The 15,988-nt window shown below is 47.9% G+C and overlaps 2 protein-coding genes across 4 annotated transcripts in view; one reads left to right on the top strand and one right to left on the bottom strand.

The window, feature by feature from the left end:
• The window catches only part of rin1a (Ras and Rab interactor 1a), a 10,572-nt gene extending 4,740 nt beyond the window's left edge, over positions 1-5,832 (bottom strand). Inside the window, exons 1-6 of one of the 2 annotated variants that reach the window (XM_083692135.1) lie at positions 5,599-5,832; positions 3,439-3,633; positions 2,924-3,038; positions 1,837-1,909; positions 598-689; positions 1-182 (exon numbers count right to left, since the gene is read on the bottom strand). The exon at positions 1-182 is cut by the window's left edge and continues 994 nt beyond it. In XM_083692135.1, the coding sequence (XP_083548261.1) occupies positions 1-182; positions 598-689; positions 1,837-1,909; positions 2,924-3,038; positions 3,439-3,633 (657 nt within the window). In that variant the 5' untranslated portion in view covers positions 5,599-5,832. Of the gene's footprint in view, positions 183-482; positions 497-597; positions 690-1,836; positions 1,910-2,923; positions 3,039-3,438; positions 3,634-5,598 lie in introns of those variants that run through there. The other variant, XM_083692136.1, reaches the window with a different exon arrangement.
• Positions 5,833-7,338: 1,506 nt separating this feature from the next.
• Positions 7,339-12,741, top strand: rbm14a (RNA binding motif protein 14a). Of its 2 annotated transcripts, none has more exons than XM_083665126.1 (4): positions 7,339-7,371; positions 8,501-8,870; positions 9,125-10,022; positions 10,376-12,741. In XM_083665126.1, exons 2-4 carry the CDS (start codon positions 8,522-8,524, stop codon positions 10,668-10,670), a joined length of 1,542 nt encoding a protein of 513 aa, XP_083521252.1. In that variant the 5' UTR covers positions 7,339-7,371; positions 8,501-8,521; the 3' UTR covers positions 10,671-12,741. The 2 variants fall into 2 exon arrangements, with proteins under 2 accessions (XP_083521252.1, XP_083521253.1); XM_083665127.1 differs by lacking the exon at positions 7,339-7,371 and adding an exon at positions 7,427-7,553.
• Positions 12,742-15,988: the final 3,247 nt, after the last annotated feature.

Genomic DNA, 15,988 nt, shown 5'->3' with positions numbered 1-15,988 from the left:
ACAGTTCAGCTCCTTGGGGCTACGCGTTCTGATTGGGCAGAACTCCTGGAACAGGGTGGGGCTCTCCTGGGGGGTGGCACAGTCCTCAGGTGTGGGGCTAGGGGGCATGGCTGGGGGGCCGTTCTCTACTGCTGGGGGGCAGTCTCGTGGGCCTCTGAAGTTCAGCTGGGAGCTCCAAAACTCTGGAGGGAGGAGAGAGGGAACATCAGAATGGAGGGGAGAGGGAATGTCAGGATGGAAGAGAGAGGGAACGTCAGGATGGAGGGGAGAGGGAACATCAGGATGGAGGAGAGGGTCAGTGTGTCAGGGAAGGGCAATAGCAAACAACAACACACTTTAGCAAACAAAAATGCTAAAAGCACTTTGGTTATTTTTATTTTTTTTACCTTTGCATGACTGTTTTATTTTTCCCTAATTGAACTGTGTGCCGTGCAGCATGGTCCCCCGCCCCCCCCCCCCCCCCCGTGTAAGATGGTACCTACCAACACCCATGTGTGAGATGGTACCAACAACCCCCCCCCATGTGAGATGGTACCTACTAACACCCATGTGTGAGATGGTACCTAGCCCCCCCCTCCCATGTGAGATGGTACCTACCAACACCCATGTGTGAGATGGACTCCAGCTGTTTGTGGGATGTTGCCTTGGCGATGGCCACAGGAAGCTCCAGGGTGAAGGGTAACACATCTCTGAAAACACAAACATACTATTTATACATTTTATATATACACAAACATACTGTATATACATACTATTTATACACAAACATATATACATACTATACAGTGGCTTTGGAAAGTATTCAGACCCCTTCACTTTTTCCAAATTTAGTTGTGTTATTGACTGAATTTAAAATTAATTGAGAAATTTATTAAAATTGAAATACAGAAATATCTCATTTACATAAGTATTCAGACCCTTTGCTATGACACTCTTAAAATTAGTTCAAATGCAAAAATATCATCTACAAAGTCCATCTTAATCCAAGGATAATAGTCATGTGATTTTTAAATAAATATCTTTGTTTCTATAGGGTCTCTGATTTGCATAAGAATCAATTACACACTGTGTGGATCAGGATGTCATTAGGTGTCAAAGGTTAGGGCTAGGATTAGAGTCTGTAACCAAGTCAGGGTCAGGGTTAGGGTCAGGGTTTGGGTCAGGATCAGGATTAGAGCCTGTACCCAGGTCAGGATCAGGGTCAGGGTCAGGGTTAGGGTTTGGATTAGAGCCTGTAACCAGGTCAGGGTCAGGGTCAGGGTTTGGGTCAGGGTTAGGATTAGAGCTTGTACCCAGGTCAGGGTCAGGGTCAGGGTTAGGGTTTGGTTTAGAGCCTGTAACCAGGTCAGGGTCAGGGTCAGGGTTTGGGTCAGGATCAGGATTAGAGCCTGTACCCAGGTCAGGGTTTGGGTCAGGGTTAGAGCCTGTACCCAGGTCAGGGTCAGGGTTAGGGTCAGGGTCAGGGTTAGGATTAGTGCCTGTACCCAGGTCAGGGTCAGGGTCAGGGGTAGGATTAGAGCCTGTACCCAGGTCAGGGTCAGGGTCAGGGTCAGGGTTAGGATTAGTGCCTGTACCCAGGTCAGGGTCAGGGTCAGGGGTAGGATTAGAGCCTGTACCCAGGTCAGGGTTAGGGTCAGGGTCAGGGTCAGGGTCAGGGTTAGAATTAGAGCCTGTACCCAGGTCAGGGTCAGGGTCAGGGTCAGGGGTAGGATTAGAGCCTGTACCCAGGTCAGGGTCAGGGGTAGGATTAGAGCCTGTACCCAGGTCAGGGTCAGGGTCAGGGTCAGGGTCAGGGGTAGGATTAGAGCCTGTACCCAGGTCAGCAGAGGAACCTACCGGCTAACACAGTAGAAAGCCACCAGTCGGCACAGGTCAGGAAAGCTGATGGCAGCACTCTCCAGAGCGAACGCTGTGGGCGGGGGTGGGGGGGGGGGTTACCAGATAGAATTAGAATCAATAGAATTGCCTTTTCCATTCAAACCAGCATTCTCTGACAGGTGGCCCAGCAGCCAGCCCAGTGGGCCTGAGCCAGGCAGAACCCTCACCCTGGCCGTGGCCGCCCCTGGCATTAACATGCCACTGAATATAATAACAATCCCTTCACAGCGCGTCTTCATTGTCTACACATCTTCTGGCTGGCCGGGTGGTTTCATTTCACAAATATAGACATAATCTGACAGTGAAAGTTAGAATAGGCTACTTTTAGATTGAACTAAAACTAACTGGGTGGTGTGGTGTGGGTGCATGAGTTGACGTTTGTGTAGATATTCAAAGGGATCTGGCTGCATCCTGAATGGAACCAGGGGCCGGAGGGACCCAGACCTCGAGCCAGGGCAGGGGGGCCCGCTTACATTTTGGGTGTCTATCGTTGGGTGTTATTTCAATTTGTTTATATCGCATTTATTGTTTATATTGTTTGTGTTGTTCCTGTTGTAAACAACTTTGAGAGACAATTGTCATTGTAAAAAAAAGTGTTATACAAATACAGGTGACTGATACTCCTGTAGCCGTGTGACACCCGCCACACCACACCACATTATCCTGAATATTACACTATATATCCTGAATATTACACTATATATCCTGAATATTACATACACTGTATATCCTGAATATTACATACATTGGATATCCTGAATATTACATACACTGGATATCCTGAATATTCTGAATATATTTACTTATTTACTGTTACTACCTTTAGTGGTTATATTTATGTTTACATTTATGTTCATGATTATGTTTACATGTTCAATGATGTTGATGGTGTTGGTTGATGTTGTAGAGCTGCTCTGCCTTAAGCATTTTGTTGCGCTGTATACTAGTATATGACGTAATGACAAATAAACTTGTCTGAACGAATGAATGAACTTCCATGGCAATATTAGTATCAGCAGGCTGTAGACGGAGCGGAGTCACTCACCAGAGTCCACGTCACGGATCACAAACTGCTTGACGAAGGAGGGGACGCTGTCGTCCGCCAGACGGACACACAGGACCTTCCTCTGGGACGTGCTGGATTTACGCACGAGAAATGTCTGCAAAGACACACACACACTTACACACGAGAAACACACACTTACACACTAGAAACACACACACTTACACACGAGAAACACACACTTACTCACTAGAAACACACACACTTACACACGAGAACCACACGCACTTACACACGAGAAACACACACACTTACACACTAGAAACACACACACTTACTCACGAGAAACACACACATTTACACACTAGAAACACACACACTTATGCACTAGAAACACACACACTTACACACTAGAAACACACACACTTACTCACGAGAAACACACACACTTACGCACTAGAAACACACACACACTTACACAGTAGAAACACACACACTTACAAACTATAAATGTGTGTGTGTGTGTGTGTGTGTGTGTGTGTGTGTGTGTATCTGACCCCAGGTGGCTCCCTCTGCAGGATGTGCAGCGCAGTAGCAGCATTGATTGACAGCTGGAGCCAGACTGGATGTGTGAGAAGGAGGCGGTCCAGAACACTGATGCTCTTCAGAGAGCCTCGCTGAGGTCCCGCCCACTTCTGACCCCCTGTTTGGGGGTCGGGGAAGTCATACACTGGCTCCTCCCCCTCCTGCATCTGGACAGACACAGATATACATTAGACTGTGCTGTATATTCTGAATGTTTTGACTTATTTACTATTACTACTTTTAGTGCTTATATTTATGTTTACATTTATGTTCATGATTATGTTTACATGTTCACTTATTACACTGTATTATTGATGTTGTAGAGCTGCTCTGCCTTAAGCATTTCAACACAGACATACACTAGACTAGACTGGACATACACTAGACTGGACATACACTAGACAAGACTAGACATGCACAGACATACACTAGACTAGACTGGGCATACACAGACATACACTACTAGACAGGACATACACAGATGTACACAACACTAGATTTCGAGACTGGTTTGATTTAATACAGTTTTAATTACAGTGTAATAGTAACACTAGCCCCCGCCCCCCCCCCCCTCCTCCTCCCTCCCTCACCCCCTCCCTCCATACCTTCCTCTCTGACTGGTCATGGACTGAGTAACAGTCACCAGTCAGTCACACAGCACTCATGTGAGGGAGTTGAGTGTGTGTCTTTACAGCTGAACAGTGAGTTGAATGGCTTCCCTTGGTAATGCTGTGCTCTGTTATTAAACCTTTTGAACGTAACCCTAACGCTAGTTTAAAGCTCTGACTATCTCCATCCAGACAGCACAGGGGGTACTGTAGAGGGTTGGGTGAGCTTCATGTGCCTCTGTAGGACATCATTAGGTTGGTATGGATGCAGACCTACCATGTGTATGACTGTAAGACTGTCTGCAGGCTTTGCTCAGTAGGTTCACTAAGAGATCTCAGTCCCTGTCTCTTTTGTGTGATCAAGTCTAGACATGCCTGGCTCAGGATCCCTCTACATGTAGAGACAGTCCTCCTTTCACCCCCCCATCTGCTCTACCCCTCCCTCCGTCTCCTCCCTTCATCCTCTTCTCTGCCCCTCCCTCCATCCCTCCACCACCACCCCTCCATCCCCCAACTCCACCCTCCCATCCCCCTCCTCCACCACCACCCCTCCATCCCCCAACTCCACCCTCCCATCCCCCTCCTCCACCACCACCCCTCCATCCCCCTCCTCTACCTCCACCCCTCCATCCCCCTCCTCCACCTCACGATCCCCCTCCACCACCCCTCCACCTCTCCATCCCCCTCCACCTCTCCATCCCCCTCCTCCACCCCTCCATCCCCCTCCTCCACCTCTCCATCCCCCTCCTCCCCCTCCTCCTCTACACCCCCCTCCCACACCTCTCCATCCCCCTCCTCCACCTCCACCCCACCTCCCTCCTCCACCCCTCCATCCCCCTCCTCCACCCCTCCATCCCCCTCCTCCACCTCTCCATCCCCCTCCTCCACCCCTCCATCCCCCTCCTCCACCTCTCCATCCCCCTCCTCCCCCTCCTCCTCTACACCCCCCTCCCACACCTCTCCATCCCCCTCCTCCACCTCCACCCCACCTCCCTCCTCCACCCCTCCATCCCCCTCCTCCACCATCCCCCCCATATGGAGAAGCTGGAGACATGGTCAACCTGTCATATACTATCCCCCTGTGCACCTGGGTAGTCCTACCCCCCCCTGTGCACCCTAAAGCATTTCATTACATTGTATCCTGTATATTGTGGAAATGACCATTATATTTTGATTTTGATTAATTTAAAATTCATTTAATTTTTGATTTTAACCCTAACCCAGCATGTAGCTGATAGACTCGTGTACACCGCGGAGGCTCCCTGCTGAAGTAGAGTACAGGCCCAGCATATGAAATGTTGTTCAAAACTTGTTGTACAATGCGCGTCTGCCCCTCCAGCCTACTTGTTCTCACACGTGTAACTGAAGTGACGTTCTGCCGTACTTTTGTCAACGCGGATCACTTCCTTGATCTGAAACTTTTCCATGTCCATCAGTTCATGGTCTGATGTTAATAACTTGAATCATTTCAGTAATTACCTTAAAACCTCGGTTTCTGGTTCCACACTTTAAAGCAACACTTACCTTTATATCGGGTTAGGGTTCGATCCCTTCTGCTGATCCCGGCCGTCCCTATGCTGAGCGCTGATCATATTCCTCCTGATACAAGTAAATGTTGAGATTTTAAAAGTTTAGAAAAGTGTAGAGAAGTATCCAGTAATCACGCCAGATGCCTGGACAAGCCATTCTGAATGACGGGACTCCGGGCAGAAACTGTGATTCACAAACTTCCCGACTGCGTCTTCCTTATATTTTCCATTCTCACAGAAACTGAACTTGGACCTACAGTAGATTAAATGCGCATGCGCGTTCTATCACGTTTCGAGACCATAATTAGAACTAATTCTGTAGATGCATTACTGTATAATCATCATTCAATCAAGTTGGCCAATTATTACGACGTATTTTGTGTCATTATTCATTTAATCAACCAAAGACGTGTACCGGCGATTTTGAATTGGCTTTGATGTTGGTTAGGGTTAGGGTTAGAAACGGTTGTTACAAACCATAACCAAGATTAGCATATCTGTATACCTATCAATCTATAGTTATTCTTATATGTTTCACAAACCGTAGCAATATACTCGACTGGAAATCATTATTGAAACATTTTACATGTTTACATTTTAGTAATGTATCCACTTCAACAAAATTATAACTACATAGAAAACCATGTACTAAAACAACACCGCTCAGTTACTTTGTAGCCAGCTTCATGTACCATCAGACTCCCAGGTTACATTGTAGCCAGCTTCATGTACCATCAGACTCCCAGGTTACATTGTAGCCAGCTTCATGTACCATCAGACTGCCAGGTTACATTGTAGCCAGCTTCATGGGCTACCAGACTAGCTATCTGGATATAAATGTTTTATTTGATAAGTTATGAAAAATTCCAATCTGGTCAACGTATCTTGAGCTCGTAACGTATTTTGAGCTCGTAAACTGGGTGATTTTTGATTCTGACCTCAATTTCGAGAAACAAATCAAAACAGTTGTACAGTCATGTTTTTCAAAATGCAGCCTTTCTCGTCATTTGCCGATCAGAAAAAGTCATCCATGCTTTCATCTCATCTCGCTTAGATTATTGCAACTCCCTCTATTTTTCCCTCAGTAAAAAGTGCCTCGCACGGTTACAGATAGTCCAAAATGCAGCAGCTAGGCTTTTAACCAGAACTAGAATAGACCACATCACCCCAATGTTAGCCTCCCTACACTGGTTACGTGTTCGCTATAGAATAGATTTTTTAGATTTTACTGAAAACTTTTAAGGCTCGGCTGGGTCTGGCACCGGACTATATTTCTGACCTTTTAATCCCCTATGAGCCTCAGCCCAGCCTAAGAGCTTCAGGCAGGCCGTGCCCTAGAGTCTGGAATTACCTGCCTGAGGATATTAGGTTAGCAAGATCTGTATTCCCTTTTAAATCACTTCTTAATATTGTTTTTTTATAGACTAGCCTTTGATTGATTTTTTATCAATTATGCCCGTATGCCCTTATTCTTTTCAATGTGTTGTGTTTTACTGTTTCTACTAACATTTTAAAAAGGTGCTATATACATAAAGTTTATTATAATATTATTATTATGATTATTATGATTATTATTATTATTATTATTATTATTATTATTATTATTATTATTACCACTAGACTCTAGGTTACAGTGTACCAGCTTCATGTACCACCAGACTCCAGGTTACAGTGTAGCGAAGCTGCCGGCTGTTCATTTGTTGGAGATATCACACGTCACTGACAATCGGAACCGGATGAAGTCAATGGAAATACTGCACCGCGTTAGGTAAGCTAGGAGCACAATGTGCCACATTTCTATTCGCCTGAATAATCGACATTTTAAGTAGTCTAAGCAACTTTAAAACATGATAACGTGTAGCAATAGCAATGCGCTATACTCTAAATAGGGTGGATTCCTTTCAACTGTCTCTTAACAATGTTTTTCAACCAACACAAGATGGCTAGCTAGTAAGTTAGCTAACCGTAGGTAGCTCTGCTCCGCGCCGAATTTAGCTAACTAGCTAGCTGTTAGCTACTGTAGCTAAGACAGTCAGCTAACGTTAGAGCAATGTGAACATGTTCCCTCATCTTCTCTGGTGCCACAACGACTGTAGTAGGGGGTAAAAACAAAAGGGAACTCGCTAACTAAACGTAGCTTGATCAGAGGTACACACGGCTTTTCAGCAATGTATTGGTGCATCAGCATGATGATATACACTTTGTTAGACGGATACCTGCTGCATATATTTTCAAATGAAAAGAAAACCCATATCGATATCTAATCATCGCTATATCGGAGATTTCGTAGTAGATTGACTACAGGTTCGGTATCACAAAGATGGTCCGTAGCATCCTCTATGCAGCCCTAATGGACAGATATTAGAGTCGGAGACTTTGCCGTGTATCGACATAAAAATGACCCTGCGAAGACACAGTTTGTAATGAAATCCTTCTTTCACTGACTGATGGTTCGTCGGATGGTTGTCCCCTTTGACGGGCATTAAGCGTGCTACATTTCTCTAGCAAAGTAATTTAATAGCAAGCAAAGAGAGTTAGCGAGCTAACTTTAACCAATTCAGGAGTTGGAGCGAAAATTAGCTCGCTATGTCCCTGGCTTTAGCCCGCTTTGTAGTATAGTTTTGTCGAATAGTTGAAAAGTGCTTTTATTTAGTTTTTTTGGAAGGCACATTCGGCTAGCTTGATGCCCATCAAAGGGGGCAATCACAAAACGAACCATCCAGTCAGTGAAAGAATGAATTTCTCTCAAACTATGACTTGTCTGGGTCATTTTTATTTTCATACATATCCAAATCTCGGACTGTCTGTCCATAGGACTACATGTGTTACACACTAAACTACCATGACGAACTTAAAAATCCTGGAGGATTTTTTGACTGAAACTGTTCTCTCAACAGGTGTGCCCTCCCTCCATTGCAATGGAGAAGAACGATGCTATTAAACTGTTTGTGGGGAACTTGGCGTTGGAGACGTCTCAGGAGGACTTGATGCAGCTGTTTGGGCCGTATGGCCAGGTGGTCACCTGCAGCGTGCTCCGCCAGTTCGCCTTCATTCATCTGCAGGGAGATGGCGCCGCGGACCGGGCCATTCGGGACCTGAACGGACGGGAGTTTCGCGGGCGGAACCTGGTGGTGGAGGAGTCTCGCGGACGGCCACTGCACTCCACCAAGGTGTTCGTGGGGAACCTGAGTGCCACATGCTCCGCGGACGACCTGCAGGAGCTCTTCCAGACGTTTGGGAAAGTTCTGGAATGTGACAAAGTCAAAGGTCAGCGAGACTCCTACCATTATAACCCATAGCAACAGAACCAATATTTACTACATTAGCAACAACAGAACCTGTATTTACTATAGCAACAGAACCTGTATTTACTATTGCAACAACAGAACTACAGCACTACCAGGCAGAGCCACATGTGATTTACATTGTGTATGTGTGCCGCGTCGTCCCTCTGTCGTTACGGTAACGTGGTGTCTCGTCTCTGTCGTTATGGTAACGTGAAGGTCTCTCTCTGTCCACAGCCAGACTGTCATCGTCGGCAGGCTACGCCTTCGTGCACATGGAGAGGAAGGAGGACGCGCTGCAGGCCATCGAGGCCCTCCACGGCACCACGTTTAAAGGCCGTCCACTGTCCGTGGAGCTGTCCAAGGTGCAGCCCAGTAAGCCCACCACCACCACCGCCAAGGTGGGCAGCCCCAGCCCCTACGGCGGGGAGGGCATCATGGTCAAGCCCCCCATGGAGCACCACCAGAGCCAGGCTGCAGTGCTCGCGGCTGCGGCTGCTGCAGCTGCAGGCCTGCCTCTCCAGGTGCAGCAGAGTGTCCATAACTCGGTGTACAACACCACCAGCTTTGACCCCACCTACGCCGCCCTGAAGGGCCTGACGGCCACCAGCGGCGCGGACGGCACACCTGTCAGCCCAGCTGTGTACGGAGCCCTGGCCAGCCAGGTGTACGGCTCTGTGGCAGACCAGGTGTACAACTCTGTAGCCAATCAGAGCTACGAAAACGTTGTTAACTCATCCCCTGGGGAGGCGGGCGGTTACAACCCTGCGGCCGGGGAGACGCCCTCCTCATCTGCGACGGCGGCGGTCAACCCGGCCTACAGCGGGGCGTCGGCCCTCTTTAGCGCCAGCTCGGCCTACGGCTCCATGGGCGGCGCCGACCCCACGGCCCAGGCCATCTTCGAGGCGGCGAGGGCACGGTTCTTTCAGCAGGGCCAGCAGGTTCTGGCCGAGCAGCAGGCGGGCCAGGTCAAGTCAGGTGACCGCGACCGCAGCCCCGTCCGCCGCTCCGCCCCCCTGCTGCCTGACCCAGTTGCCACAGCCTTCACGCAGGCGCGCCCCAAACGCAGAGCCCTCCTCCCCACGCCGCCCGGGCGGCCAGAGGATCCCGCCGCCGACGGAGACCCCATCGCCAGGTACTTCCCCCTTGGTTACCGTTTGCTATAGTTACGCAGCCAACACACAGCCAGGGGTCCTCCCTTAGTTACTGGTTACTATAGTTGCACAACACAGATTGGTGGACATTTTACTGGACATTTTAAAATAAATCCTAAGACCTTTTTAACTGCGTTTACCTGGGCTGTTTTTACATGCATTTTACGTGCTTTTAGTCCGCTTTTTTTTCTCCCTTTGTTATGCTTTTAATATTGAAAAGTGTTGCATTGATGTATGGCGAGCTATTTAAATATAGTTATATTTAAACATGTTTGATTCAGCTCTCTCTCCCTCTCCCCTCCGCACTCCCTTCTTCCTCCCTCTCTCCCCCCAGGTGTTATGCAGAGTACTATCAGCAGGTCCAACAGTACAACCAGTACCAGCAGTACCAGCAGCAGTACCAGCAGTACCAGTATGCCTACCCTCCTCCACCTCCACCTCCACCCCCGCAGATGCCCCCCATGCCTATACCGCCTGCTGCCCACATGGAGCCCCGGCCCCTGGCCTCGCCTGCTGTCTACTCCTCCTCAGCCAGAGTGTATGAGCCTCCACCACCTTCACACAAGGAGCTGCCACGCCTCCACCCTGAATACCCCCACTACCACACGCCACAGCCCCCCTACCGATAGCCCCTCCTACTGCCTGTGTGTGTGTGTGTGTGTGTGTGTGTGTGTGTGTGTGTGTGTGTGTGTGTTGAGGTTTTGTAGAGTGCCAGATGTGAGACTAGGTCTGAATTTGCACCACTGTAAGTTGGTTTGGGATGTTTCTGACCAGCTTGTTAGTTGATTCTCGTTAGTTCCCCCGTGGTCAGGCTGGCCGATCTGTTCCTCATCCACACCAGAGGAGTGCCTTGTGTTGCCTGGTGTCTGTATTTCACACATCTATGGCCAGGGTTAGCTGGTTAGGGGAGACTGGTTAGCTGGTTAGGGGAGACTGGTTAACTAGTTAGGGGAGACTGGTTAACTAGTTAGGGGAGACTGGTTAGTGGAGACAAGTTAGCTGGTTAGTAGAGACTGGTTAGCTGGTTAGTGGAGAGGGGTTAGCTGGTTAGGGGAGACAGGTTAGTGGAGATGGGTTAGCTGGTTAGTAGAGACTGGTTAGTGGAGATGGGTTAATAGAGACTGCTTAGCTGCCTAGTAAAGATGGGATAGCTGCTTAGTAGAGACTGGTTAGCTGCTTAGGGGAGATGGGTTCGTCAGGTTAGATGTCTGTATCAGGCTCAGTCTGCCCTCCACCAGCCTCCCCTGGTCTGTAGGTAACACGTCTGTTACTAGGGAGAAGGTTTGGTCAGACGGACGTTTGAGATGAATCCCCATATGAAGCCGTGCTATTGGTTCTCTCAGGCTCTGACATCACAAGAGGCTGTGCTTCAGACAGATGGAGCAGCAGGTGAAAGCTTTAGTTTTCCATTGAACAGTTCGTTTCATTTGTGTTGCGTTAAGACTTGATATGAAAACCAACTGCTCCAATATGTTTCAGCTTTTGTAGATGATCAATAAAAGGTTAATGTTTTTTAGAGCTTCCGATTTGTAAGGCAAGGTGTAATTTGGGCATGTCTGTGTCTGTGTGTCTGTGTGTTCTGTGTGTGTGAGTGAGAGAGAATGAGACAACATTTGAGGAGATCCATTTAAGTGTAAAACCACCACCACAACATTCAGGGGAATACACACACTACCACGCATCAGTGCTGAGAACGGTCTCTCTAGTCTCTAGAGGCAGGAGGGGGGGGGGGGTGCTGGGCCGGCCAGGGTTAGGATTACGGGCCTGCAGGAGATATTCACACTCTACAGCATCACATCACCATAGTCTGCAGGAGAGCCTAGCTAAACACCCTCCTCCCCTACACATCCCAAAACTCCCCCCCCCAGCCCCTCCCTAGGAGCCCCCCAGCCCCTCCCTAGGATGCCCCCCCAGCCCCTCCCTAGGATGCCTCCCCAGCCCCTCCCTAGGATGCCTCCCCAGCCCCTCCCTAGGATGCCTCCCCAGCCCCTCCCTAGGATGCCTCCCCAGCCCCTCCCTAGGATGCCTCCCCAGCCCCTCCCTAGGGTGCCCCCCAGTCCCTCCCTGAGATGCCCCCCAGTCCCTCCCTGAGATGCCCCTTCCCCTCCCCGAGTCTGTCGCTACCATAAATGCTATTCTGTAGCAGTGAGCAGGAGTTCAGGCCTCTAGGGTTAGGCTTAACCCTAACCCTAGGCTTAACTAACCCGAACCCTCCAGCATTGAGCAGGAGGCCAGGCCTCTTGGGGTACCCTAACCCTGTGTCCAGGCTTCTCGGGGTACCCTAACCCCCCCCATGTTGTCACACCATTCACTCCTCCGCTTCAAAGGACAACAACTAGCAGAGTTTTACACACAGTAACTATGTGGTTTTACTCTACAACGGCCATGTACAGGAGAAATATCTTACGTTTTCTTTTCTTTTCTTTTTTTTTTGTTTGTTGTTGATATAAGTAAGCATCCTTATGCGAACGTGGTAGTAATATTCTGTCAGCGTATCGACTTGAATTGGACCATAAAATTCATTAGTGTCTCGAATGGACTGTTTTTCTTCTTCTTCAGTATGTAACCTTTTGAAACGTGAAGCTCTTCAGCTGAAGCTATGAAAGTAGTCGTGATTTGGTTTGAGAATAAAAAAACCAACAACATGTTTAAAATAGTTGACTGTATTTTTTTTTCTAAATTAAAACAGGAAATGTTTTACCCATTGGCTTAATTTTTTTTTTTAGCTCTGCGGTTAAATTTGCTATAAAATCGTAAGATCAAAGATCTTGATGATGACTGAGTGTTAATCCGAGTTAGTGGCACCACCAGTGAGTTTGGTGCAGGTGTCCTGTCTCCCTATGATGTCATACACACACACACACACTTTCTTTTGCATCTCCTTATCACATAGACACTCTGATATGTGTTCAACTGTAGTGTATGAACTTGTTCCTCTGACTGCTCCTCCAGACATCTTTTCCCTCTCGCTAATTATTACAGCTAAAATGGCTCCCGGGCCCTGGACGCCATGTTGCGTGTGACGGGGGAAGAGAATTAGTCGCTCACTACCGTGGACGCAATCACCAAGGTAACACCACGCCCTCTGGCCCCGCCCACGCCTGCACTATGACATCACACCTCCCTTCATTGATCACTCCTACTGGTGGTGTTGATCCACCCATGTCAGAATATCCTCCTAGAACCTGTCGCCACACAGGCGGCTATTTACCCTAACTACAACCCCCATGGTGCATCACTGGGGTAGAACTACAACCCCCAAGGTGCTTCACTGGGGTAGATCCATGACTACAACCCCCAAGGTGCATCACTGATGTAGAACTACAACCCCCAAGGTGCTTCACTGGGGTAGATCCATGACTACAACCTCCATGGTGCTTCACTCTGGGGAAGATCAGTGACAGTGGCTGGCCCCAAACCCATCGCTCCCTCAGGGTTGCCTCATGGGAGTTGTAGTCTGGCTGCCCTAACCCACCTGATCTGAAGCTGCGCTGGCTTCTGAGCTTGTCCATGCCTTCTGATGCCATGTCCTATAATGCTTAGAGAACACGCCAACAGCAGACATTACTGATCATGTTTAGAGATTCACAGAAACCACTGTATGATATCAAACCAACCAGATCCAGTGTGTACATGAACTTCCCCTCAGGTCTGGGTAATGGTAACTCCTCCCCTCAGGTCTGGGTAATGTAGTTCTAACTCTGCTCAGGTCTGGGTAATGTAGTGTTAACTCTCATCAGGTCTGGGTAATGTAGTGTTAACTCTCCTCTCCTTAGGGCTGGGTAATGTAGTTTTAACTCTCCTCCGGGCTGGGTAATGTAGTCTTAACTCCCCTCAGGTCTAGGTAATGTAGTGTTAACTCTCCTCAGGTCTGTGTAATGTAGTGTTAACTCTCCTCAGGTCTGTGTAATGTAGTGTTAACTCTCATCAGGTCTGGGTAATGTAGTTTTAACTCTCCTCAGGTCTGGGTAATGTAGTTTTAACTCTCCTCAGGTCTAGGTAATGTAGTGTTAACTCTCCTCTCCTCAGGTCTGGGTAATGTAGTTTTAACTCTCCTCAGGTCTGAGTAATGTAGTGTTAACTCTCCTCTCCTCATGTCTGGGTAATGTAGTGTTAACTCTCCTCAGGTCTGGGTAATGTAGTCTTAACTCTCCTCAGGTCTGGGTAATGTAGTTTTAACTCTCCTCAGGTCTGGGTAATGTAGTTTTAACTCTCCTCAGGTCTGGGTAATGTAGTTTTAACTCTCCTCAGGTCTAGGTAATGTAGTGTTAACTCTCCTCTCCTCAGGTCTGGGTAATGTAGTTTTAACTCTCCTCAGGTCTGAGTAATGTAGTGTTAACTCTCCTCTCCTCATGTCTGGGTAATGTAGTGTTAACTCTCCTCAGATCTGGGTAATGTAGTTTTAACTCTCCTCAGGTCTGGGTAATGTAGTCTTAACTCTCCTCAGGTTTTGGGTGATGTAGTGTTAACTCTCTCAGGTCTGGGTAATGTAGTGTTAACTCTCCTTAGGGCTGGGTAATGTAGTTTTAACTCTCCTCAGGTCTGGGTAATGTAGGCTTAATTGTCCTCAGGTCTAGGTAATGTAGTGTTTGGAGCAGGGTGAGAGGAGGAAGATGGATAATGGAGTGTTTGGAGCAGGGTGAGAGGGGAAAGCTGGGTAATGGAGTGTTTGGAGGGGGGTGAGAGGGGAAAGCTGGGTAATGTAGTGTTTGGAGCAGGGTGAGAGGAGGAAGATGGATAATGGAGTGTTTGGAGGGGGGTGAGAGGGGAAAGCTGGGTAATGGAGTGTTTGGAGGGGGGTGAGAGGGGAAAGCTGGGTAATGGAGTGTTTGGAGGGGGGTGTTTGTTGTTGTTCCTCCAGTGAGACGTGCATTCACGCTCCACACTGAGATGTTCCTGCTGTGCCTTGAACGGCTACAGTCGCCATGGTGATGGGATGTGTCCCAGCATGCTCGGTGAGTAACCAACGCACCACTAACAAACCTCTCCTCCATCCCTTAGTAACCAACGCACCACTAACGACCCTCTCCTCCATCCCATAGTAACCGACGCACCATAACGACCCTCCATCCCATAGTAACCAACGCACCATAACGACCCTCCATCCCATAGTAACCAACGCACCATAACGACCCTCCATCCCATAGTAACCAACGCACCATAACGACCCTCCATCCCATAGACATCCATCCCTGCACCTAGACAACATTCCACATCTGCATTCCCTTAGATTATCTTATTCTCTATGCAGTGACATAGCCACATCATATTTTCTATGCAGTGACATAGCCACATCATATTCTCTATGCAGTGACATAGCCACATCATATTCTCTATGCAGTGACGCAGCCACATCATATTCTCTATGCAGTGACGCAGCCACATCATATTCTGTTCTTGTTTCTGACATTCCATGAATGTCTACTTAAGTCAGCTGGCCTTGTTCAGGACCTCAGAGGTGTCCCTCGACAATGCCTGAAGCCTTTGACTACAGCCTTAAACGACAGTTCCACACTAGCACTAAACACACAGTAACCACACTACCTACTATGTAGTAACACAACACTACCTAGTATGTAGGAACCACAACACTACCTAGTATGTAGGAACCACACTATCTAGTATATAGTTACCACACTACCTAGTATGTAGTTACCACACTACCTAGTATGTAGTAACCACAACACTACCTAGTATGTAGTACCACAACACTACCAAGTATGTAGTAACCACACTACCTAGTATGTAGTACCACAACACTACCTAGTATGTAGTAACCACAACACTACCTAGTATGTAGTAACCACAACACTACCTAGTATGTAGTAACCACACTACCTAGTATGTAGTAACCACACTATCTAGTATGTAGTAACCACACTATCTAGTAAGTAGTAACCACACTACCTAGTATGTAATAACCACACTACCTAGTATGTAGTAACCA

The sequence above is a fragment of the Argentina silus genome, assembly GCF_951799395.1.
Source record: "Argentina silus genome assembly, chromosome: 2".
Lineage (NCBI taxonomy): Eukaryota > Metazoa > Chordata > Actinopteri > Argentiniformes > Argentinidae > Argentina > Argentina silus.
This window is presented reverse-complemented; position numbering and strand designations above follow the sequence as displayed.

What these genes read in the sequence shown, in the direction of transcription:
- rbm14a (XM_083665126.1), top strand. Translation starts at nt 8,522, where the DNA reads ATGGAGAAGAACGATGCTATTAAACTGTTTGTGGGGAACTTGGCGTTG. An exon ending in GGAATGTGACAAAGTCAAAG is followed by an intron (nt 8,871 to 9,124) that starts GTCAGCGAGACT and finishes CTCTGTCCACAG; the next exon opens with CCAGACTGTCATCGTCGGCA. An exon ending in GACGGAGACCCCATCGCCAG is followed by an intron (nt 10,023 to 10,375) that starts GTACTTCCCCCT and finishes CTCTCCCCCCAG; the next exon opens with GTGTTATGCAGAGTACTATC.